The sequence below is a fragment of the Bubalus kerabau genome, chromosome 8, assembly GCF_029407905.1.
Source record: "Bubalus kerabau isolate K-KA32 ecotype Philippines breed swamp buffalo chromosome 8, PCC_UOA_SB_1v2, whole genome shotgun sequence".
Taxonomy (NCBI): Eukaryota; Metazoa; Chordata; class Mammalia; order Artiodactyla; family Bovidae; genus Bubalus; species Bubalus kerabau.
This window is the reverse complement of record NC_073631.1, coordinates 65,297,069-65,323,644: the sequence shown is the minus strand read 5'-3', so window position 1 is coordinate 65,323,644 and position 26,576 is coordinate 65,297,069. Positions and strand designations below refer to the sequence as shown.

The following is a 26,576-nucleotide window of genomic DNA, read 5'->3' as shown; positions in this document are numbered from 1 at the left end:
ATCCAGCATGCATTCTGCTCGACCTTTTTTATTCATGTTCAGACATATAAGCACACAAAAACATGGGCACAGACATTTATATTCACAGGTGCTCCCGGGGTGCTTTTACAAAACTGAGATTAACCTGGGACTCCTCACTTAGCAATAGAAAGTGGTCACTGTCCCATTTCATGAAGACCTACCTTATTCTTTTTCATAGGTGTAGTACTTTTATGTATTATTTAATCACTCTTTCATGGACAGATATCTTAATTGTTTCTCATTTTTGTCATTATAAAACAATGCTGATATAAATAATTTTGCGCCTTTATCTTTCTATAAGCTAAGTTTTTAGAAGCAGTGCTATCACCATGTCAAAACGCTATTCAATTTTCACTATGCATCTATCAAATTATCTTCCAAAAAGGTACTACCAGTGAGTGTTCCCACAAAAGAGTGTTCAGTGCACACTTTTCTTCACACCCTCACTGATAGGAGATTCTATTAACCTATGAAGATATGACTGGGCTTGGGTTTTCTATCCTTTAATTTCCTCACACATACCAAGGCCAAACTGTTACTATACCGCAGGCCAGTGACAGTAGAGAGTGAAACACACATGAAGCACCAGCTACTGAGTTCAACTGCTTTCAGGAAAAGACGAGACAAAGAGCCGCCTTTGTGAGCTCTAAGTATAACATCTTTTAGTCCTTGTCTGAGTTTTCTAAAGTTTCCTGAGGCCAGTCAGCTATGTCTTTAAAACAGCATTAGTGAAAATCTCAATAATTTTCTTCTGAATTAATGTATTTTACTTTTATGTCAACTCTATTATGGGAATTAATGAGAAGGAGCAGAGAATTGAGAATAAAAAGGGAGCTAATTAAAAACTGAATCTATAACTTGTATTTGAGTATATTTTCCTACTTGTATTTGAACACAGGGTATCAAGTATTTCAAGAATAATCAAGCACAAAATTAAGCCACTCTGTAAATGAGAGCACATATATAGTGCCCACCGTGGCAGATATCAGTTTAAGCTCCAGTTGGATTAGTGCCTCTTCTTTGTCTTCTCCTATACTAGTTCCCCATTTGCTCCCCCTGTTCGGGCATATTTTTCTTTTCCGATCACATACAACTGTCTTAGGCTGGCATGACAGAATTGGAGAGTGAGGGCCAAAGCAGTAAGGAAGGTTCCAGTTCTGGTTGACAGCTCTGGCCAGAAACTCAGTTCTTCCTACTGTGAAAGTAAGGGTACTGAATATTAGTCCTTCTTCCCCTTCCTCTTCTGAGCCCTCCATTTGCTTCTCTGTCAGAACAGAGAGCACAGCTGTGTTTTGTTTCAAGCTTTGAGCACAGTGCACCTGCCTAAGACTTCCTGAGACTTATAATCCCGTAGAAGATGGAGAGTGTTGTTACTGAGGGGGAACCAGATAAGAGGAAGCCACTTCCTCTTTTTCCTCTCTCTCCACTCCTGCTGCCCAAACACGACAAGGGCAATCAGTGCAGCAGGGGAAACCCAGCACAAACCTCCACCCCACCCAACTCTCAGCCTTGTCCCTGGAGGTGAGCTCCAAATGAAGAGGATCAGAAGCCAGTTAATTCACTGCTGACTTTGTGCAGTGTGCAAGATTTATTGCCATACTTCCTAAAATTGTCTTTTGATCCTTTCTTATGTACAAAAACCAGTGCTCTGCCCATCAGAACATGAGACTACTACAATTATGCAAATCCAAGGAGCTCCATCAACATCTTAGAATAAAGAATGCCAGCCTCTGCAATTTTCACATATTCAAATATGCATGGGTCTAGGGAAAAATGAAGACTCTTGAATCAAGGTTCATCATTTGCTTGGGGAAGAGAGCTCTCAAAACAATTTTTATGTTCCAGTAACTTACAGGTGTTTCAGGTTGGCATCACTGTGTCAGATAGTAAACCCTGAGACAGTAAAGACCCCAATGCTGGCAGAAGTCTGCCAAGAAACTGAGTCCTGATTGTAAACGTCAGGCCAACATTCATTTATTACAATGTCTTCATCAAATTGTTATGAGAGATGCTTACAACTTTTTGTCCTAAATTTATATAACAAAGTTAAAGGTTATGTATATAAGTTTCATACATATCCTTATGTTCATAAAGACGTGGATCATTTTCTCAATTATGATTCAGTAACATTTTCTGTAGCTCTTGATTAAATTCCAGTCACTTGGGACATACTCACTGGAAAATCATTCAACAATAAACAATTATTTGAGTTTCCTTGTGGGCAATACTTGATAGATACTGCCTCAGAACTATTTTTACTCCTGAGTCAATATTTAATTATTTTATCTTAACACCTTAGTGTATCACTGAAATACATGGTGAATGAGACTGATTAAGCCACAGATATAGCGATCTCCTGAAGATTTCTGTTTAAAGAGTAATGAAAATTAAAAAAAAAATAATAGTGTTCCATAAAATATCCTTGATTTCTGATAAAAACTACTTCTATATTCCTTATGGGATGATGCTTCAGTATTTTAATAGCAAGCTATCATTTGCTATCGGCTTCCCTGGTGGCTCAGAGGGTAAAGCGTCTGTCTACTATGCAGGAGACCTCAGTTCGATCCCTGGGTCAGGAAGATCCCCTGGAGAAGGAAATGGCAACCCACTCCAGTACTCTTGCCTGGAAAATCCCATGGTCTGAGAAGCCTGGTAGGCTACAGTCCATGGGGTCGCAAAGAGTTGGACATGACTGAGCGACTTCACTTCACCCAAGTGCAACATTTCTAAATAGTCTACTTTAAAATTCACATTTGCTTTTAAAATCTTACCAACTCTTATTGCTCTAATCTGCTTAGTGAACTTCTCTGTGGAAATAGAAAAAATTTAAAATATAAACCCAGGAGAATAGGGGTTGCTGTAATGTTAATCATTTTCCCACTCACATAAGATACAAACAATAAGATAGAAGCTTCACTCTAAGTCAGAAGTTCCCCAACCTTTTTGGCACCAGGGACCAGTTTCACGGAAGATAATTGTTCCACAGAAGCAGGGCAGAGAAGGGTTTTAGGATGATTCAAGTGCATTATACTTACTGTGCACTTTATTTCTATTATTACAAAGCTCCAGCTCAGATCATCAGGCATTAGACCCAGATGTTGGGGGATCCCTGCTCTAAGGTGAATTTGGGAGAGGGGCCCCTCTATCCCAGGATATATGTTATAGAGATGTGGCATGGATAAAGCTGCTGGACTTCATTACAGTGAGACTCTCCACTACTTGGTTTCAACTCTACAAGTCTTTTGAAAGAAAATACATCCAACTTTAGAGTTTTTTAAAAAAAAACACCAAAGGCAAGTATGAACAATTTGGGAAATTATCAATAAGTGCACATACAAAGGTAATGTGCACATGCAAATCATTACAAATTAAAAAGATATTTATAATGATTTGAAAAGAAAAAAACTCCAAATAATTATCAGAAAGGTTTTTTGGCTTTCACACATACGACTAGTAAAGCACTTGCCATGAGACTGAATTAACTTTAATGTCTTATGAATATAAAGTACTGTTGCTGAGTACTCACTTGGATCTTCTTATACACCACGATTCTTCCAGAATGTAGTAATTCACTTGTAACTTTATCAGTTCTCGCTTCACTTCTTCAGCTGCTTTCCGACTATACATCGAATATACTATTTTCGTTCTGGCTCTGTAAAGAAAAATAATTGGGCAGAAGATTTTCAAGATCAAAAGAATGCAATCAACCTATTTGGACAGAAGTACTGAATGGAACTACAAGAAAGACTCTATAGAAAAATCAGGTCAAGAGGACATGCTTCACAAGAGCTCCTGGCTCAGGGGCATTGGGGAGGTCAACCAAAAAAGGCACAAGTAGCACAAGAGTCCTGAGAGAAAAAGTTCAGTTTAATGAATCTTTTCATCGCCAAACTTGGTCTTTTGGTTTGTTTGATTGCTTGTTTTAAATTTTCCATCACTCTATCACAGATAAGAGTATGAGCTACACAAAGACAACTACAGGACTACTTTAAAGGTTTGTTGTTAACTTTAAAGGTACGACAGTCCTAACTTTGATAACCAACAATTAGTATTAAATGGCTCTCCATTTTATTCCTAATTAAAACAAAAAACTAAGTTTATTCAACACAATTGCTTCAGAAATTAGTTTGGTAAAATTGATTTTTTAATGATAAAGCTTTTTATTTATAAAAGGTATGGCCAACTGTTACATAAAATATTAATAAGATCACCAATCACTTAGGAAATGACTAGCTGACCAACCTAGAAATTAAATGAAAATTTAATCTTTTTCCTTTTAAGAGAGAACATGGGCTTCCCTGGTGGCTCAGACAGTAAAGAATCTGCCTGCAATGTTGGGAGACCCAGGTTCAATCCCCGGGTTGGGAAGATCCCCTGGAGAAGGAAATGGCAACCCACTTCAATATTCTTGCCTGGAGAATTCCATGGACAGAGGAGCCTAGTGGGCTACAGTCCATGGGGTCACAAACAGTTGGACATGACTGAGCGACAAACATTTTCAAAGAGAACACAACATTCTAACTGATGAAAAAATAGTAGAAAAAAAAAAACATGATCATTCCAGTAGGGCTATATTGGTGAAAATTAGAGAATAAAAAATAAAACCTCTCCTTGAATTAGATTCCATTTCAACTGACTCCTCAGAATTCAAGAAAAATATCCTATGAGAAAACCTTAATAAAAACTATAGGCTAATGAATTTTCTGGAGGAACTTAAAGGTGATGATAACTAATAAGGACCTGGGTGTTTTGGAGCCCTGTAAAACACAGACACTGTGTGATTTCTTTATGCTGCCAAGGAGAGACGAGAACCCCAAAGACTGCAGCTTTATTGCCCTATGGGGCCTTAACAGTTTGCACTGAACTTAACCATGTTATCTCAGTATTCTTTGTCCCCAGCCTCTATATACTCCAATTCACCATATCCTTTTTGAAACACTTCTTGTTATGCTGCTGGTTCCCTCACTCATTTTCTATTTGTATGAAAAACTTGTTGTCAACAATGTGATAATTGTGTACTAACCTTAAACCCGCATCTTCATAATGTGGATGATTCACAACCGGCCGAAGTGCGGAGAGTTTAACACTTGCCATTGTGGGCATGGCACCCGCAAACACAGCATCTGCAAAGCAGGAACGAAGGTCTTAGGAAGACACCTGGGGGACGTGACAAGGAGTCCCCCTCCGGTCAGCTCAGTTACTTCCCAGGTAAAAAAGCTGAGGCCTGAATTGTGACATAAAGATTCAGTAACAGAACCAGAATGAATTGGGTAGCTGATAAAATGGTGGTCAGCAACCAAGTCTGGATAAAATATTTTCCTTGAAAGACAAAGCCTCATCACTGAAGATCTCTGTTTCTTTCAGTTGTTTGTTTTTAGTGTCTTTTCCTGATTCTTAGAAGAAGTAACACATTGACTAGAGAAGTTTTACAGCACCAAGGAATTCTGAATGATGATTTAATATTCAGTTCAGTTGCTCAGTCATGTCTGACTCTTTGCGACCCCATGAATTGCAGCACGCAGGGCCTCCCTGATGACAACAAAAAGTTCCCTTTGGATACATGAATCAAGTATCATATTCCTTGAGTTCATTTCAAGAAGGAATGTGAAGGACTCAGATTAAAAATTAATCAGGAAAATAAGCATACCATAAATCATTTTAAACTGTGGCATGCAAAACTTTGGATATATTTTTAAAAAATTAGGATTTATGGAAAACAGAGAAATAAATTATTAAGAAAATACTTACAACATTTCTTTAGCAAATTTCATAAGCAAGATTAACATCTCTCTCTTTCTGGATAATCAAGAAACAGGGTTTCTTAGAAAGATTAAAACCACTGGAAGTAACTGAGTTGAAGATTGTGCGCTTGTATATAAAACCATAGGGAAAACCACAGCTAAATAATAAGACTTCTTTTTACCCGGTTTAGTACTATATTTAATCCATTCTATAAGTTCTTCTTGTGGCAAATTGCTGAATTCCCCTACAATATTCCACTGGGTTTGTAAATTTGCAGAACCTTGTATTGACATTGCTGCTAACACAGCAAAAACAACAGCACCAGGATGCACTTTGCAAAAGAGCCATCCAAATAGCTGAAATCAAATAAAGGACACATTGACAATGGTTAGTACAAGCAGCCTACATCCTGAAATAAGCAAAAGTTCTTCCCAGAGAAGAATACAGTCTCTGCTAGCATCCCAGATACAGGACTAATAGTTCGAAGGAAAAGTTCCAGAAACAATAACCTGAGGGGTCGAAAGAATTCTACCATTAGCTTTATATAGGTGGGACATGGTTTAAGAAATTCTTCTCTTAATTTGCTCTCTCTACTTCTAGGTTCCAGTAAGGTCAGGCCTACCTAAATAATTTGCCAAACTCAGTGCAAAATAAAAACATGGGTTCCTTGACTGACGATTTTTAAGAAGTTCAAAGCAGCGAAATAGCAATGCATCAATCTAGGTGCAGAGTCCTTCTGAGTGTGGGCCCCTGTGCGATCACTGCTTTCTGTCAATATCTACATAGTTACCATTCATGAATTTAGCCCGCACTGAATGAGTGTTTGTTGTACGCCTAGGACCATTTTAGAAGTTAAAAGGATAAATGATCTGCTGTGGCCCTTAACCTTTGGAAAGATTATAACAAAACCATGAAGAACTTTAATTATAACAATTTAAAGAACTTCGGGCAATTCAATATTATTTTAGAGCCACTTAATAACAAAGGCTGGGGTAAAATTATTACAGCAGCTATAATACTGACATAACAATCATCTCACCTGTCTTGAGCAGATCAAGGAAGCCATAACACACATGTGTGGTGTCAAGAAGAGCTTTAGTCTCATAATTAAAACACCAAGGACTGTATATGCTAGCAGTTGCAATGCATGATAAACCAGCTGAAAGACAGAGAACATATTTTTTACTCCTAATATTCGTGAAGTTTAAGAAGATATTGTTAAATTGGTGAATATACTAGAAAAGAGTACTTTTTCTTAGAAACAATATTTTGATTTCTGAAATAAACAAGTCTTAAAATTCACTTTCAAACTTCTCCATTTTATTAGAGGGCTACAATTATAAAATCCTTAAGGCAAGTGGACCTATAATTCCACTCAGAATCAAGTCTGGGGTTAATAAAGCCCACACTTCGGAACCAGGTGGAAATATGAAATACAGTATCATCAACTATAGTCACCATGCCGTTGCTAAGAAAGAGGATCCTAAACGTCTTCATCACAAGAAAAAAATTTTAGTAACTATGTATAGTAACAATTTTAACTAGATTTACTGTGGTGATCAATCCACAAGGTATGCAAATTCAAATCAGTATGCTGTACACCTGAAACTAGCATTATATGTCAATGATACCTTATTTAAAAAGAAACAGGCTGAATCACCAGGAAATGGGAACAGCAGCCAGTCACATCTCTGAGGCCTCTGGGCAAGGTGAGCAGAGGAAAATGATCTCCAATCATGTCAAAGATGCTCTGCAACAGTGCCTAAATGGACCCCAGCAGTGAACTGCTATTACCTTGATGATGATCAGAACAGACCAAGTGAGTTTCCTAGCTACCTACTTTAACAAATGAATGGTCATATTTGCAGTATTCTCATAAAAATGCATACAGGCCTATTTTGAAGATGATTAGTGACCTACCAATAAAGTGAGAAAATGAATAGAAAGAAAAGTCCAAATATATACAAACATTAAAACAAGGCACACTTTGGTAATATTAAGTCTTTACCTCTCCATGATCAAACTGGTGTTTTCTGAAATGGAAAAAGAAATACTACCATTGAATCACTTCAATCATGTGCATTTTTACCTGACAAGTATGAGTTTTACAACTTCTATAATATTCCCTCAGGACACATACATGTAAACCAAAAGAACTAAAAGTTATAAACCAAACTGACGCCACAGTCTTTTAAAACAATTTATTTTGCACATCCCACATATCTGACTACATGGGTATTTTTAGGCCAACAACACCTGCTGGCTGCCATGTATCACATACCTCACAAGTAATATCCTGACAAAGCAGGGAGTGGAAAGAAACTCTGAAAGCCCTCACAGTCCCATAGCCCTACTTCCTGTCCCCAGCGGTCCCTCGGCTCCCACATAAACTATAACTGCCACAGAGACAATATAGGAAGCCACACACAAGACTTTTTCACAGCAGCAGTTCTGAAACAAAAAATAGTCACAAAATGCCACCTTTAATTTTGCTTGATGGTTTTAATTTCCTAAGAAAGGATACATCTTTATAGGCCCATCCCCCCACATCTCACTCTGGTCCCCTTCCCAGCACCCCAACCCTGTGTTGAGTCTCATCACAACACTGAGAGCAAATTTCAAAAACGGGAATCCAGATATGCCATTCGTAAGACTTTCTAGTTGGTTGTGGGTTTGCTTTTTTTTTTTTTGGTAATTACACATAGTTTTCTTTAGATGGTCCCCATCTAAAGTTCACCTTCTACCGTGTTCCCTCTTGACCAACTGTGCTCCGTCACACTAGACTCATTTTACGCCTTAGAACATCAGACAGCTCCTTTGACTCCCATATTCAGTGCCTCCCACCTTGATCACTCACACTCCATTTCCCTGTTTTATCTTCTCATAGAAAATAAAATGTTCACTTATAGGTTTACTTGAGTATCCTCTGATTCCCCCTACTGAAATGAACCCTTCAGGAGGACAGGGTACAAATCCATCCATTCACTCAATTTCACTGAACACTGAAGACACAGCAGTAAATAAGATGGGGTGGGGGGGGGAACTGTGCCCCAGAGTTTATATATAAGTCGAAGGAGACAAACAGAAACAAATAAGCAAACATTACATGGCAATAAATACCGTGCAGAAAAAAGGAAACCAGGGAAAAGATGCAGGAAGTACTGGATGTCCAGGGTGGTATAAATTAATCTGTGTGGTCACCAACTGAGTGAACTCTGAGCAGAGCCTTGAGGACCTGAGAATTGGAACCTGAGGATCCCCGGTGGAAGAGCACTTCAGGCAGAGAGAACAAACATGACAAAGCCCCATGGTAGCAGAGAAGGAAATGGCAACCCACTCCAGTCTTCTTGCCTGGAGAATCCCATGGACAGAGGAGCCTGGCGGGCCATGGTGCATGGGGTCGCGAAGAGTCGGACATGACTGAGCGACTTCACTCACTCACTCACTCATGGCAGCCGGCTCCTTGGCAGGCTGACAGTAAAGACGGCATGATTAGAGAAGAAGGAGCCAGAAGGAAAATGAGCTGAAGAAGATCCAGCAGAAGTGTGCTGACAGGGAAGCACATTCAGAGGCTCAGTACTGCGTTCACAGAATTTGAGATTCTCACCAGACACCCAAATAGGGATGACAAACACTGAGTCTATGTATAAATCTTAAGTTCAAGGGAGAAGTCTGGATCAGAGATACAAATAGACAACTCGATAACACATGCCTTCTCTGTGCTAAACACTGAAATATTTCAAGACCTAGAACAATGCCTAGCAAATACAGTTCAATCCTTTTTTTTTTTTTGAATGAATGAACAAATGATTCAATTAACCCCTAATCTAGGTAATCTGGGTAGCATAGTATCTGATTGGACGATTTGGTTTCAAAAATACTGATGTACTAGCAAAGAGTAAATATATTAGGCAAATGAAGGAAGTGAATGGGTCCTCCTTTATTCTTCTTTTGTTCCAAGTACAAATTATCCATTACCATTTATTAAGCACCTAGAATGTTAATATGACCATTACATTAATGTTAATATGACCATTAATATGACCATTACATTAACTCTGATCTTACAACTATTTATTATCCCAACTGACAGCTAAGGAAAGCAAGTCACAGAGCTAGTAAGCAGCAAAGCCAGGTCTATATATTGACTGGTTTCAGAATCAATACATTTTCTACCTCATCATGCTGCCTTTATCCTCCTTTAACCCCTAGGTCCCTGAATAAAGGAGACACTCGTGCTCACATCTTGAGAATTAAAATGTGTATCCTACCCCTCCCCTTTTTATATTGGCATATGACTTTGGTACTTAATGCAAAATGAAATGTCAATGTGCCTTTCTCCTTTCCAAAAAGCTCTGATCCTACCTAGATTGAGAGCCCCATGAAGCTCAGTGTTTTTCTATAATTATTTCTATAGTTGAGTTATTACTGAAAAGACTCTCTTGTTTCTGTGAAAAGTTCCACCTTTCTCTTCCAGATGCATACTATAGTTATAACCTTTAGGCCTTTTCTGAGCTGTTAAAAAATTTTCATCTCAATCGAAAATAAATTTTGGCTTTATGTACTAGAAGCTTTTTCCTTTTCCCCAGCCCTCAAAGGTGTAGGGTAGAAGCAAGGGTACAGTTACAATAAATTGCTTCTAAATGAGAACCAGAGTGCATGCAATAATTTATCACTGCAGAGGTTAAAGAACAATATATAAGGTTGTGTTATAAAAGAAAATATACAGACACACAAATTCAACAATCTCTACTGCCCCCAAAAAAACCCACAAAAGAATGAAACTAGAATTAAAACTTCCTTTACTCCATCCTCTAATCCTACCCCTACTAATAATTATAAGTTTTATCTTTCCACATCCCTATGTACAAATAAATATATAAAATCTTCATATTTAAAATAAAAGTATAATCATCCTTTATATGTTTTATAATTTTTAATTCAAAGATGTATGATGAAATATCCATAAAGAATTCTACTTTCTGACTGGCTCATAATTAAACCAATCCTGTACTACTGAACCCTTTGGCTGTTTTCACTTTCACATTATACACACCACCACAATGGGCATCTCTGTACCATCACCTCTGCATTTCGAAGAGTGTTTTTAGGGGACACATTTGCACCGGTGAAACTGCTGGGTTAAAGGACAGGCCCACCATATGTTTTGCTTTACTGCCCTACCACCCTTGCAAGCACTGGGTTATTAATTTTTACAAACCTGGCAAGTAAAAAGGTTTCCAGATTATCATGGGACTGAGCATTTTTTTCATGTATCTATTTACTCATGCATAAGCCTTTATCACTCAACTACTATTCTTTCTTCATATGCCAGGCACTGCATATAAACTGCTGAATTGAACAGAAATGGCCATCCCCCCTTTCAGGAGATACAGGCAACAACACTGCAGTTTGTAAACACATGGTAAAAAATGCTGAGAGAAAGAAAAAGGGTGTGATGGCAGAGAATAACAAGCAAGGAGACAAGGGATCTACTCAGAGATGATAGGCAGGAAAGGCTTCTTACAGGAGGTGACATTTAGGCAAAGATTAGAGAAGTGAGTCATGCCAAGACAGGCTGTGGGAAGCAGGGGGCACAATTACGGGCTTAGGGCACAACCACTGCAAGGGCAGGAAACCGATTTTCATGGTCAAAGAGCACAAAAGAGATTCGTGGGACATGAGTGTAGTGGGAAAGCGAAAACGGGAATGTGTTTTCTCAGCTGCCTGTGTGTACCTTTCACTCATTTTTCAAATGGGTTTTTAGCATTTTTCTTGTTAATTTATAGAAGTTCTTTATGTGTGATGGTCATTATTACCTTGTTATGATCTGCAAATATTTCCCCCAAGTTGTATCTGCTTTGAATAGTGCTTATGGTATTTTACCATAGAATTTATCTGTTCAAACATATCAACCTTTCCTTCTAGCTTATCGGTTTTATGCCATTCTTAACAAGGCCTCTAACTCTAACATTATAATAAACTCTTGGTTTATTTGGGAGTTTCATTTTTCTCTGTATTTAAATCTTTGATCTATCTAGAATTTATTTTATGTAAAAAGTGAGGTATGAGTCCACTTTTACATTTCCCTCTTCTTCTGTCAAAAGGCTGTCCATTGGTCCTAAAACCATCAACAGAGTAATCTGCTTTACCTGCCAAACTGAAGCACAAAGCTGTGTCCTTCAAGTAGAAATAAGTGTAGGGCTACTGTCAGAGCATACTGGATGGGACTTAGAGACAAGTAAGTGATGTGCTTAGCTCTGCTCAGAGAGGGAATAAGGATGAAAGCAGAGAAGGGGGATGGCAACAACTGAAACATCAGTTATCAAATGTTGCGTGCACAACACATAACTATAAAATTAATACACTGTAAATACCTACTTAATAAACTGGAGGAAATAAAGTCATTAATGCCATATTTACCTTATATGTGTCTGTTGTTTAGTTAAGACAACCCACATGTCACTAATAACCTGCAAATAGATTTTTAAACACTTTATAACAGCTGTATTGGAAAAAAAAATTCAAGCAACATATTTTCTAGACTTTCAAACTTTTATTTACTTTAAAATACAGAAGTATGGAGATAAGAAGTAACTCAGAAATAGTAGTTATGACAACAGAATCTTACATTTGTATAAGTACTTAAGCATATCTATAACCAAACCTGTTCAGATAGGTTTTATCATCATGTTATAAATGAGCAACAGGCTCAGAAGGATTAAATGATCTTCCTGAAGGTGGACAACAACTAAGAAGGGTCTTGAAACCTGACCTTTCAGCTTCTAATTCACCTTTAGTGAATTCCACCACGTTCAGGTTCTTGGTAGTGCCTCTACTTAACTATACACTATACAGGAATAATAACTATGATGTCCAAAGAGGAGGGTAAAGGGGCCATCTGATTCTCACTCTTCCCTTGCTTTTTAATGGAGATGATGTGAGGCCAGTAACAACCTCTCCGACCTTCCAATTTTGCATTTGCCAAAATGGTAATAATAGTATCTGTACCCTAGAATGTTACTGAAGAACTAATTGAAATAAGGTATGTGAAATATTTAGAGAGATTATAAATATATGATCTGAATAATAATTACAATACAGAATATTCCACAAATACATGACATTGTACTAACATAGAAATAATAGCTCTGAATTAGAAAACCTTTAGGGTCTATCATTTATTTTTCAATTACAGACTAATCCCAAGTCATTGACTTAAAACATTTGTAGTTATAAAATTCACTAACTCTTAAGAAAAAAAAAGAATATTATATCACTCTTTGCTAAAGATTGGAACTTCCTTGGCCTGATTTATATCTGGACTTAAGATTTCATTATCAAAGCTAAGTGGGGAGTCTATTTCATTGAGTTTAGTAATACATTGTTAATATTCTATTTTTCCTTTTGATTAATAATAAACTCTATCCAGAAGTTAATGAATACTGTACAAATGACTTAGAAAAGCATATGTTAAATATTTTAATAAAATATTACATAAAAGTTAAAAGTGAGTCAATAATAATTTACATAAACAGAAACAATTGTATGTGGGTCAATATGATCTCTCTGATCCTATCTTTCAAAATACATGACTGTCAAAATGTAAGTGTCTTTTTCTTAGGTTTACTTTATGTTGGTAACTAGCACAATATTTTTTAAGATTTATAAATATTCATCAAAGGTTATTAGTAAGAAAATACAGAATGTGTTCCAATAAATCTATGTTTTATTTTATTAACGTTTTAATATGAGAAAGTATTCATAAGGTAAAGGATAGACTTACCTTTCTAATGATTACAATAAACACAACAAGAACAACTGGAAGCAATAATGTCTTTGTATACCTCAAGGGAGTCTGAAATTCAAAGAGTGTTTCATTAGAGAAAAATGTTATTTCAAATGAAACTGCCAATCATGAACCAAGTGAGTTTTAAAACATGTTAAGAAACTTGTGCATTCACCAAACTACCCACTGATTCTCATCATAAAAATGAAGATACATTTCCAGAGAAATGAACTTCCCCAAAATGCTGAGTTGAAAACACTAACAGATACAGTTCCCAAACACTTGTAGTGTAAAACGCAACTAGAAAGGTTACTATTCACTTTTGCACAGTACTATTCTAACTAGAGAGCCTAATATTAAACGAGGGTCAGCAGAATGGCATGAGCTTTACTGTGCATTTTATCTGGAATAAAAATCGCAAGCGTGATGTCCAGATACAAACACACACACACACAGTAATGATCAATGTTTATAAAAGAAGTAAAACATTTTTACATTTTCTTCAGTAATACGTAAAAAACTACCAAGAAAAAAAAAATTTTTAACTAAAAAAGCCCTATACATTGCAATCCTATACACCTCTCAATAATTTGAGATCACAGTCTCAAGCAATTCTCAGCCTGAAATTTCTAAATTGCATCGATTTGCTCGTTATCAACACATTCCATCACAAAAGTAATCTTTTATCATTACATGAAATTATGCATGCTTTCCTCAATTTGTTTATAAACAGAAGGCTAGATTCAACCATATTAAAAATACTGGTACATTTTAATTCTACAAAACGTAAGTTAAGTAGCATTTTCTGATTTCTCTCTCCTTAGTCCAATTTTCGCACTTTCTATTCTGTATTAGACAAGCAATTTTGATAATTTATAATAACTATTTATTATTTCAAAAATTAGACATTTGCTAATAACTAACAATAAATATAAGAAAAGTAGTAAGACTGATGTTTTCTTTAAAAAGGAAGTATTTAAAAAATTGTGTTAAAAATACTTAACAAAATTTAATAGAGCTTAAACAATTTTAACATCATATTCTAAAAGTTTACTAGCGTGAAGTCAGAAAGAGAAAAACAAATATATTAATGCATATATGTGCAACCTAGAAAAATGGTACCTATGAACCCATTTGTAGAGCAGAAATAGAGATGGAGATGTACAGAACAGAACATGTACAGAACACACCCCGTGGACACAGGGGTGTGAGGAAGGAGGAGCAGGGTGAGTTAGGAGATTAGGATTGACATATATACACTGCTGCTGCTGCTCCTGCTGCTGCTGCTGCTGCTAAGTCGCTTCAGTCGTGTCTGACTCTGTGCGACCCCAGAGATGGCAGCCCACCAGGCTTCCCCGTCCCTGGGACTCTCCAGGCAAGAACACTGGAATGGGTTGCCATTTCCTTCTCCAATGCATGAAAGTGAAAAATGAAAGTGAAGTCGTTCAGTTGTGTCCAACTCTAGCGACCCCATGGACTGCAGCCTACCAGGCTCCTCTGTCCATGGGATTTTCCAGGCAAAAGTACTGGAATGGGGTCCATTGTCTTCTCTGATATATACACTACTATGTATAAAACAGAGAGCTAGTGGGGAACCTGCTATAATAGTGAAGAGAGCTCAGCTCAGTGCTCTGTGGTGATCTAGAGGGGTGGGATTGTCGGGGGAGGTCTTAGAGGGAGGGGATATACATATACATACAGCTGATTCACTCTGTTGCACAGCAGAAACCAATACAATGTTGTAAAACAATAATACCTCAATTTAAAAAAGAAAGAACAAATGCAAAGGAAAAAAACCACAGTGAGAGATATGTGCACATGCTTGTTCTATTGAATTATAAATTCTTTTATTTTAATATTTCTCATAATTATTAATTTTATTCTAAGCATAAAAGTTACATACACTCATTGTGAACACTAGGAAACAGAGAAAAAATAAAGCAGACAATGAATTTCACATTTTAATCAGTTATCAGCATTTCCTCCCTGATGGATTGTATATGTTCACGTCCTTTGCCTATTTCTGCATAGGTGGGTAGGGGAAGAGTGTGGGGCTGTACTTTCGCTTGCTGAGAAAGAGTGAGGGTCCTCGATTTGAACACTCTCCTAAACTAATTAATCTCTAGTTTCATTGATTTTATTTATCACAAGAATCATCAGTTAGTCATTTGATTTTAATTTTTATAACATTTCATGTACAAAACTGTACATATAACAGTTTTAAGTTATACGCAGACAAATCTATTAATCATTCTCATATGCCTTTTGTACTAATATGAAGTTAAGAAATGTTTCTCAAATTAATTTTTCAAGCTTCATTTATATTTAACACATCAACTGAAATGAAGTTTGGCATATGATACAAAGCTTTAACCTGATTTCCCACCCCAGTTCAATTTTTCAAATAATATTCATGAAACAATGCATCTTTTATCATTTAGCTGTGGTGCTCTCTGCTCTCTTCATTTCATACCAAGTACATACACAAAAACATAGTTAAGTACATACACATGGGGTCTATCCAGCATTGTTTATTTTTGGCCATAACATTCCTCTTTTGACGTCTTTGTACTTTAAATACTGTTGCTTTCCATTTTTATATCTAAAAGGCAAAGATCTCCCTCACTGGTTTTTACTATCTTTCAATAGTACAATTCAATTAAAATATGACTACTATAGAAAATTTAGAAAACGCAAATTACAAAATAAAGTTAATCACTGATTACCTCTTTACCAGAAAAAAGAAAAGAAAACCAGTGTTAAAATTTTGCTGATACTTTATGTGTGCTAATCATAGCTCAATAAGATCACAGCATGTTGCTTACCCTATTATACATCTTAAGTGTCTTTCCATACCAGTATGATATTGCGTTAAATTGTTCCCTCTTCCCACCATGCAGCAGATGCCCTCTCTCTGAACCTGCACTGTGCTCTGTCTCTACAGCACAGTCCCTGTGAAGATACCTATGGAGATGAAGAATAGCTGGCTGGACATGGCTTTGCCATTTTCTTCAAATTGGCTGAAGCCATGCTGTGCCTCAGTAAACTATTTCTTCTGTTACATAACTGATGATTCATACTCTCAAGGCTATGTAATGACATGTTTATTTTCAATAATGTTAAAGGATTTACACTGAGCCCTAATTTCTCTGTTGATGCCTATACTTCCTTTACCATCTCCTTGAAGGAGTCTTGATCTGCTATAGGCATGCATTTTAATGTTTTGCAAGATACTTATCCCTATTTTCTTTCAGCAGGCTCAACATTATCACTTGCACAGTTTTTATCAGCCATTATGTGTCAAAACCACTTGCCAGAACACAGGAAATGAAGACTGATAAGTCACTGGAGTAAAGAGCCATCTGCCATGTGGCACACTCTCTTCCAACTGATCTGTGATTCAATGGCTGACCCAGTGGGGATCAGGGAAAATGAATGTGTCAGCAAAGGACTGTTGGCCAGTTCCATACACACACACAACACACACACAGCCCTGAAGAAAAATGTCTCAGAGATAATTAAATATCCTCATAAATCAGGGCCACGTGGGTGGTGTGTGTGTATACACACACACACACATACACACAAAAGGCACATATATACAAATGTCTGTTGAACCAAACTAGCTCATAAAGTATTACAAAATGTATTTAATGTGAAACATCTTAAAATATCAAAGGTATTTCCTATGTATCTCCTTTCATTCTCACAATATCTGTTTGTAGCATACTACCAGAAACCAGTAAGCTTCAGTTCAAAGAATGAGAGTCACTTGCTCAACAACGTAAGTAATACTGCAGACTTCTGTCTCACAATCCACTCAACTACTCTCAGATTTCCTTCTAAACACACGAGTACAGTTTTAGAAAGACAAATGTTGTTGGAATGAAAAACCTGTATTCAATGATATTTCAAATCAATGAGATTATTCAAACAAATAATCACAAAGCAAGTGGAAACTGAAAAGCTTGAGAGTTTCACTGAATCAATACTATCCTTGAAAGGAAGCAACTTGAAATGCTTCTGTGTTTACTCATCCTAAAAACAATTGCTAGACTGAATGCATGTTTCTAAATTATCAAAATGAGAAGAAATCATATATTTCATGAGGCTGTGCTAATGTAAACAGGAACATCTTGGTTTAAGCTGCAAGGTTTTCCTTTTCCTTCAAACTGAGATATGAGCACAGAGGTAAGAATCTGAATAACAGGAGCACCCTTTATGAAAAATGAATGGACCAAAACCTAAGGAAAGAAAATGATAAATCCCATCTTACCTCCTTCTCCATAAAGTCAAACTCTGCTGCACATGTATACAATAAAGTGTCAAAATCCTTGTAACTGAAGAATTTTGATGTTAATAAGTTGCCAATATGAGCCTAGTAAGGAATAAAGGGAGGCACCATTAGATTATGCCATACATTGCTATAACTCATTTCAATCTTAACAGTACCTAAAAACAGCTTCCATTGCATGGCAGAACTTGCTGTTCTAACACCCGGCTGTTTTTGGACCCTCCAATTTCACAGTCTCCGTTCTTTGGCTGACAAGTGATAGCTCCAACAACACTCTGCCTTCCACGCACCATCAACAACATTCCACAGGCTTTTACCCTTGAGTTTTCCCTGCTCAAGGTGTTAAACCTTGTGAAATACACTACAAGGTATCCAGTGGGCTTGGTAACATCCAGCAATCACAAAGGGACATCATGTTTTTGAGTAAAGAAAAACAAACATAATTCAGAATTTCTGAAAGGCAGACTGAAAAGACTTTTTGAAAGAAGCAGACCACAGGCAGACCTTGGAATAAAACACAACTTTTGACTGACAGTTAGCATCTGTCTATTCTTCACATATCACCAAGTTCATACTTACATCACCTCACTTACTTCCCACAACGAGCCACATGAGGAAGCTAGAATTATTTTCATTTAACAAATGAGAAAACATTTGCCAAAGTTTCAATTCATTATTGTCTAAAAGAGCAAGAACCGTAGGCAAGGGGATAAATTATATCCAAAGCAAATCATGACTAAAATGCTAAACGATACATAAACGAAGTGTTGGGGGGTGGCTGGGGAGTGAATAGGAACTCAATGGCGATGGGATATCCTGAAGAATCTCAAATGCTGTGTCTTGTAGGGAAGAAATGTATGCTAATAAGTTTAAGAAACCAATAGGGAGAATACCTTGGCCTAAAAGTATGCAATGCATATGCAAACCACCAATCCAAGGAAAGGGAAAAGAATCTAAAAGGAAAGCAAAATGGTTGGAAAATCTCAATAAAATGAAAGAAAGAAGTCCCAAAATAATGATAACTGCCATAAATGTGAAGACCTTAAGTTCACTAATTAAAGACAGATGCTCAATTAGAGTTAAGGGAAAAAATTCAGTATCATGTTGTCTACAAAAGATATGCTTAAAAGCTTGCAGAAAGGCTAAAAGCAGAAAAAGAGAACAAGATATACCAGATACAATGAACCACAGAAACCTGCATTAGCAAATGTAATGTCTCACAAAACTAAATTCAAACAAAAACACATGAAAAAGACAACAAATGACATTATATGCTGATAAAATAAATAACAAAGCAAGATTATACATATCATAAACATCTTTTCACTGAATGGTATAGATTCAAAGTGTATAAAAGCACAATTGGAAAAGTCTCTAGGAAGAAAAAATAAGTTCACAATATTTATTGGGTATGTGAATTTCTACAATGCAAATTATTTTTTTCTAATCACAAATGCAGCAAAACTGGAAAACAAAAACTAAGAAAGACTTTAAAAGTCCTTTCAGCTATAAACTGAATAACATAAAACTTATCTTTGGGTTAAAAAAGAAAATCACAAAATAGTTCACTTGTAAGATGCAAAAAAGGTACTACTTATAGGGAAATTTATAGATTTGAAATGTGTTTATCATAATATAAGAGAAGTGAAAACAAAAGAGCCAAGCATTTTCCCTCAAGCATCAGAAAAAGGTTCAGAGCAATCCCAAAGAAATAAGAATAAAGGAAATGAGGATGAGAGATTTCAGTTACAAAGAAAAATACAATAAAATCAAAGAGGAGTTTTTAAAAAGTGGTACTTTGGAAATATTAATATAATAAATAGAAAGTAGAAAACATAGCAAAAAATAAAAGCACCTCTTTATAGATTAATATAATATTGATTCTAAATCCAAAGAAGGAAAATTAAAGAACATAAAAGACAATTTCACATATATGTAAAAAATTTCAATAAGAATTTTTTCACTATCTGAATCCTATAATAATTTTTAAAAAACATGACCCATTTGATGATATATATGAAATGGGTGTGTTTCTACTAAAGATATAAACTACCAGTAACTTCCTAAAGAAAGTGGATTTGTAGTAGAAAATCTTCCCATGAACAAAACTTCAGATCCTGAGATTTCATGGTCAAATTCTAACAAACATTTAAGGAAGAAATAATATAAATTCTATATAAATTCTCACTGAAAACAGGAGATTGAACATTTTCCAATAATTTTAGCAAGCACAGCATTACCTTGAAACCAAAACCAGGCAAAAACATCATCCCCCTGATGCATTCGATTGCCAGGCCCAGAGCAGGTACACTGAATGACTGAATAAATAAATGCATTTTAGGCTATGCTTTTAAACTTTTAAAATATCTTTCCACAGATTGTAGACTACCCCTTTAATAGTCCAGTGGTTCTCAATCTTTTTTAAGCAAACAATTCTGTTGTTCATATGAAAACCTGTATAGATGTCCACTATGTAAGAGATTAAAGCTCGAGTATCCTGGATGCAAAGAGCCTGTGAAGTCCCAGAACTTCACAGAACTCAGTTTCAAAACCACAACTTAAATCTATTACAGGAGCAAGAAAGACAGTGAATTAAAATAAATTACAGAAAAAAAAAAAAAGTGTGGTTTACGTTACTCTTTGCACGTTGGTTAGTGTCCTCTTTTAAGTAATGTGCTCACCAAAATATCAAAATAAAATAGACAAATTACAGATAGGGTGAATCTTTTGCAATTATAAAACAGACTTCTTCTCATTTTATTATCTCTCCTACCCAAATACCAAAGAAAGTAAAACCAATAGCAAAAATAAAAATGTCTCTCACAAGACTGACTTGGATTAAATCATCTATAAAAGCTTATAAATAAACCTTTTATAAGCACTAATCAGAAAACTGGAAGGAAAAAAAAAAGAATGAGTCTATAATACAATTTATTATTTAAGAGGCTCTGAAGGTGGTGTTTTTGTCTATTGCAAAAGGGGATTATAAAGAAACCAGAGGAAAATAACTGCATAGGTTTTAAAATTTGAGCTTAAGACTCTAGAGCTTTCTTTAAAATTTTAAAACCTTTGTGATCTAGAAAAACCAATAAAATAAGAGACTGTGTCAAAAATTAATTTTGAAGAATAGACTATATATTTAGTCACATTTACTTTCTATTAGATAGATAAAATAACAGGTGAATAGACCCCACCTTAAAATTTAGATTAAATAGTGGCACTTGGCAACTCTAGTAATTCATTCTAAGCCTGTTTACTTCAAGTCTTTCAAGTTTAAGCAAAAATATACTTACATCATCTGCAATACCAAAGATTTTAGATGTCAAATACTTTAGTATGACAGTTCCAAATAACCAAAAACATCCTTGGATAACCTACAAAAGAAAAATATAGCAAAACAAAACTAAACCAATGCATCATACAGCCAGTGCATAGACATAGCCTAGGAAGAAAAAATAAATGCTTTAATCACACGTGAAGTAATTATTGCTACAGCCAAGAGAAAATGCTGAAACACATGCACCTTAAAATAAAGAATGTTACCTCAAAATCAAGGGCTGTCACCAGAAAGAAAAATATATACAATCTTCTTATCAAAGTTAATATTTTAGAGGAGAGTTACACAGCAATTGCAGTTAAATTCCCCTTCTACTAAAAGTTTCTTACACATGTACTGCTCCTCAGAAAAAGCACAGGTAATAAAATACGAAAATTGAAATTCTTTAACTACCTATCCAATATTAATCTTGCTTCATGAAAAGAGTAATTTGGCACATTAAAATTGAGCCCTAATATGTTATAAAACTGTTAGACTTCCTGCATTATATAGATCAATTCCTTGAAAGTAAAACATAAAACCAATGATATATTTTAGAGAAGGAAGAATGTATACATGCAAATAGATTGATTCTTACCCATAAACTAAGTTCAGATACATTTATTTTCAGGAAATATGGTTTCATTGCCAGTAAACCCTGCATGGAGAAAATAACATAGCATAAAGTTAACAATTACAGACACAAATTCAGGTACCAAAAAAATACTTACAAATAACACGACCCTCAAAATCTAAAATTCAGCACAATTTTCATTGTTTCACATAGAATCAATACAAGCTTATTTGATTTCAAGAAGCCCTGTTTTGTCCAGAATATTTTAGGTCAGTTAGTCACTTTGTAAAGTTGAAAGAAAAATCTCTATATGTAAATTTCTATAATTGACTTCTATGACTGGTTCTGATTTACCTAAGAACCAAGAAATATAAAATAATTTCCGAATTTTAGATAGGTGTCTTATAAGATTTTCCTTAAGTTAAAATATTACTAACTCCTTGAATAAACTATAAATGAGTTTTTAATGAACCAACTAAATACTTCTCAACCAAATCTGATTTCTTTCCAGATACATAACAAACTTCCAAAGCATAGTATCTATAAAGATCTAAATCTACTTCCAACTTGGCAAAAATATAGTTAGAGATCGAAACATAAATACATGAACCCAAATTAAATCTTTTCAGAAGTTTCCAAATATCTGAGAATGCAAAATGTGTTACGATTAAGGTTTCAAAGTGATAACTAAAAATAGACACATTTATAGTTAAATATACGTTTATAGTTAAATATACAAAAACATGATACATTTTGCACCTGTTGCCATCATTTATTTTTATACATCAAAATATTGTTACATGAAATATGCATAATGCTTAATCTATACCTGAGAGACACCTCAATATCAAGCACCCAGTAGGAAGCCTAACACACTGTAGGTGTTCAACAGAACTGAAGAGAATTTCCTGAAATATGTACTTAAGATTAGATTTTATTGATAGGCAATCTTCCATTCAATGGCTTTCCTGTACACAAGTACCAACAGTCATGTACTTCACCCTGAGTAATACCAGGACTTCTCCGTGTACACATGTAAATATAGAATTGAGTCCACTGTCACATTTCCTAATTACAAGCAGAATTCATGACTGTAAGAACTATCAGTAATAGCAAAGCACAGCAATTCAGTTAATGAGGGGTGTTTTTTAGTCATTATTGAAAACAAAGTGTCAACCACATGCTAATTAATCATTTCTGTGCTGGAGTACACTCAAGTCACACAACCTGAAAGGGATGGTGGTCTAGACTGGGAAGAGGTATTTGGAAAACAGAATCTTTAAAAAAGGTTACTTGTAAAATTGGACAAAGAAATAGCAGATTCCAAATTTGTTAATGGGTTCTAGAAATCAAGAAAGACAAAATGATCTGACTTACTTAAATGACTATTCAAGAAGTAGAATATATTTCAGTTAAGACAGTGCAATATGCTTTCATCTCCAAGAAACCAGTCTAAAACTAAAGCACGTGTATGTTAAACATAAGGAATATTTTCTTTCCTCTTAGGTATGCAAAACATTGTAACAGAGAAATCCATTGACAAAAAAAAGGAGTAACCACCTCTGCAAGTCTTTAAATTTAGAGAGACATATTATATTTAGAAAGTCATTCTAACAAAAGTGGCAGAAGGTTTTAGATGACCTGTTACCCTAATTCCTTAAGACTGTCTCTCCATAATCTACATCTGCTCTTAATGATCTAGAAAAATAGAACTGACTCATTACCTGATTTAAATTATCTGAATAAGTCATACAAATTGACATGAAGGGAAAAAACTAAAAAAACAAGTCCTCAAGCCTCTCTCTGATCACAGTGGAACAAGAAGGAGAGACTGCTGTGAGATGCCAAAACAAGGAAAGGGGGTGACAAAGTGGGGAAAGAAGAGAATAAACTCTGAAAAGAGGGAAGGAAACAAGAAAAAGAGGAGAGCATAGAAATCATTCTAAAATAAACCCTGGGCCAAAATTTAGGTGACATGAAAGATTAGAGAGAAAGGACAGATTGAGAGTACAAAGCAAAGCACCATGTTTTCAGGCATTAATTTTTGCTGTGTTTCTTTGGAAGTGAGAACTTAAATACATTATCACATTATATGTATTTAGTAACACACTTGAAACCGTTCTTGAAAGATAATCCCTCATGAATCTCAAGCCAGTGATAAACTGGTAAACCATTAGTTTCAAAAACAGACATTTACTTAAGGAACACTTACCCAAATTATTACCAAAGAGGAAGCATAATAAGAAGTTAATAACATTGAGTTTCCAAACATCAAAACAAAACAAAGTGCAAGAGAAATCTGAAAAAATCCAAGAAAAATATAATTAACATACAGAAAACCAAAAAAAATGATTTTTATTCTGAAAACTGCACATGACCATGATAAACAAAATTTGAACCGTTCAAAAGGGAATATACAAGGAAAAGAACCCGCATTCTATGCCCCACTTCAAAACCCCAGAAATCACCACCACCACCAATTCCCTGTGCATCCTTACATTCACATATACAAATTCTAGTTTATAACTTTTTAAAACCACAAATGAAAAGTTGGCCCAGAAGCTATGCTACTGCTTGCTTTTACTCTTAGTTTGTTTCAAAGAGCTGTACATATCAATTTAAACCAATTTAATTCATTCTGTTGAATAACTGAAAAAAGTACTCTACTCTTGCGATACGCTATAATTTATGCAACCAGTACTCTGAATACTTAAGTGCTTTCCAATTTTGTCTTGCTGTTAGTTTTGTTTTTCCTATTATAAACACTGCTGAGAAAACATCCTTATGTATCCATCTTATATATTAGTACATGTCAACACATTTATGGGATGAATTACTATCGTGGGTCAAGGATACAAACATTTTAAAATTTGAGAAAATACTGACAAATTTCCATACAAAAATATCATACTCTCCACCAGTAGGGTATGAGAGTTCCTGCTGATACACACTCCTACCAGTATCATGCATTATTCTTTTTAAATATCTGCCAATCTAACAACAAAAAAAAAAGGTTGCTTCATTGTTTCATTTTTTCCTATGCACCTTTCCATTCTTAGGGATGAGACATACAGCTTCTTTTCTTCTATTTACTACTTACATTGTTTTGTGTGTGTATGAATTTCCTACTCCTAATGTCCACTTTTCTATTGGGTTTTTGTATTTTCTTAAGCACTCCTTCATATATTATACAGCATGGCTCCTTACAAAGCAAACATATTACAAATATTTTCCCAGTTCATTTTTATCTTTGTTTGTGATATTTATTATAACTGTTTCCTAAATTTTTACATTAGTCAGTTTATCGTTCATTTCCTGTAAGACTTGAGAATTTACCTCCATTATAAGAAAAGCCTTTAAAAATAAAATAATCCATGCTTTCTTTCAGTGGTTTTATTTTTGATCCACATACATAAAATTTATATAAAAATTTTATAATCAGCCTAAATTTGAAAAAATGACATTTGTATTAAAATTGCTGTATCCTACAATGTACATTACACTATATTTCAGCTACATCTGCCCACTATCAAATCTTTAGATTTGAAAATAGTACACATTGTTTCCATTTCTTTAAGTCTTCTTTTATATACATCAAGGGTGTAAAGTTTTCTTCATATAGATCCTGCCTATTAAGTTTATTTCAAAGTATATTATCTGTGCTGCTATTATATCATAAATCTTTTCATATTTTCTGATTTTTTATATTTAGAAAAATTATGTTACATATGAATAAATGAATATAAACTTCCATTGTTTCTAGTAGTAATTACTTTATTAATTTGGGTTTTTTACATATTCAGAAGCATATCAATTACAAACAATGATATTTTTATATCTTCCTTTTCTATTTGAGACTCTTATTTTTTAGTCAGTTGTATTAGTTAATATTTATGCAACAATGTTAAGAGTGGCAGAAGACATATTTCTTAAATTTCTGGCATTAATGGGAATAGTTTTATTGATTCATCATGTTGCATGATACTAGCTTTTGGCTTAAAGTACATGTATGTATCAAAAGTTCAATGAAACACCCATCTGTTTTCATTTAATTAAGATCTTAAAAATCAGAAACAGATGTTGATTTATCAAATGCTATTATAATATCAAAGGAAAAGGTGTTCAATATCATTAGTAAATGCAAATCAAAACCACAATGAGACACTACCTCATAATCTCATACCTGTTAGAAAGACCATTATCAAAAAGCCAAGAGATAAGTATTGGTGAGGATGTTGAGAATAAAAAGCCCTTTTTCCCACTACTGGTAAGTTGGTACACTATGGAGGACAGTATGGAAGTTCCTCAAGAAATTAAAACTATGATAGAACTATCATATGACCCAGAAAACCCACCCCTGGCATATACCCAAAGGAAACAAAAACAGGATCTCCAAGAGATATGTGCACTCCCATGTCCACTGCAGCATTATTCACAATGGCCAAGACATGGAAATAGCCTGTTTCCACTGATGGATGAATGGATATGGAAAATGTGGCATATACACAATAGACCAAAACTCAGCCATAAAAAAAGAAGTTCCTGCCATTTGCATCAGCATGGATGGACCCTGAGAACATTTATGCCAGGTGAAATAACCCATTCAGGAAAAGACAAATACCACATGATTCCACTTATATGAGGTACCTAGAGTAGTTAAAAGTATAGACATAGGAAGCAGAATGAGGGTTTCCAGGGCACTGGGGGGACATGGGGGGAAGGAGTATAGGAAGTTATAACTTTACAAGGTATAGAGCTTCATTTTGCAAGATTAAGAGTTGTGGAAATAGATGGTGGTGATGTTTGCACAACAATAAGAATGTACTTAATATCACCGATG

At 35.2% G+C, this 26,576-nt stretch overlaps 1 protein-coding gene across 1 annotated transcript in view; it reads right to left on the bottom strand.

Annotated features, from left to right (window-relative positions):
• DPY19L1 (dpy-19 like C-mannosyltransferase 1) overlaps positions 1-26,576 on the bottom strand; it is a 93,024-nt gene that overhangs the window by 7,417 nt on the left and 59,031 nt on the right. The window contains exons 11-21 of the mRNA XM_055590425.1: positions 23,949-24,035; positions 21,761-21,820; positions 21,140-21,220; positions 17,829-17,930; positions 13,550-13,621; positions 12,187-12,236; positions 7,772-7,796; positions 6,803-6,922; positions 5,945-6,119; positions 5,045-5,144; positions 3,548-3,673 (exon numbers count right to left, since the gene is read on the bottom strand). Of these exons, the coding sequence (XP_055446400.1) occupies positions 3,548-3,673; positions 5,045-5,144; positions 5,945-6,119; positions 6,803-6,922; positions 7,772-7,796; positions 12,187-12,236; positions 13,550-13,621; positions 17,829-17,930; positions 21,140-21,220; positions 21,761-21,820; positions 23,949-24,035 (998 nt within the window). The remainder of the gene's footprint in view (positions 1-3,547; positions 3,674-5,044; positions 5,145-5,944; positions 6,120-6,802; positions 6,923-7,771; positions 7,797-12,186; positions 12,237-13,549; positions 13,622-17,828; positions 17,931-21,139; positions 21,221-21,760; positions 21,821-23,948; positions 24,036-26,576) is intronic.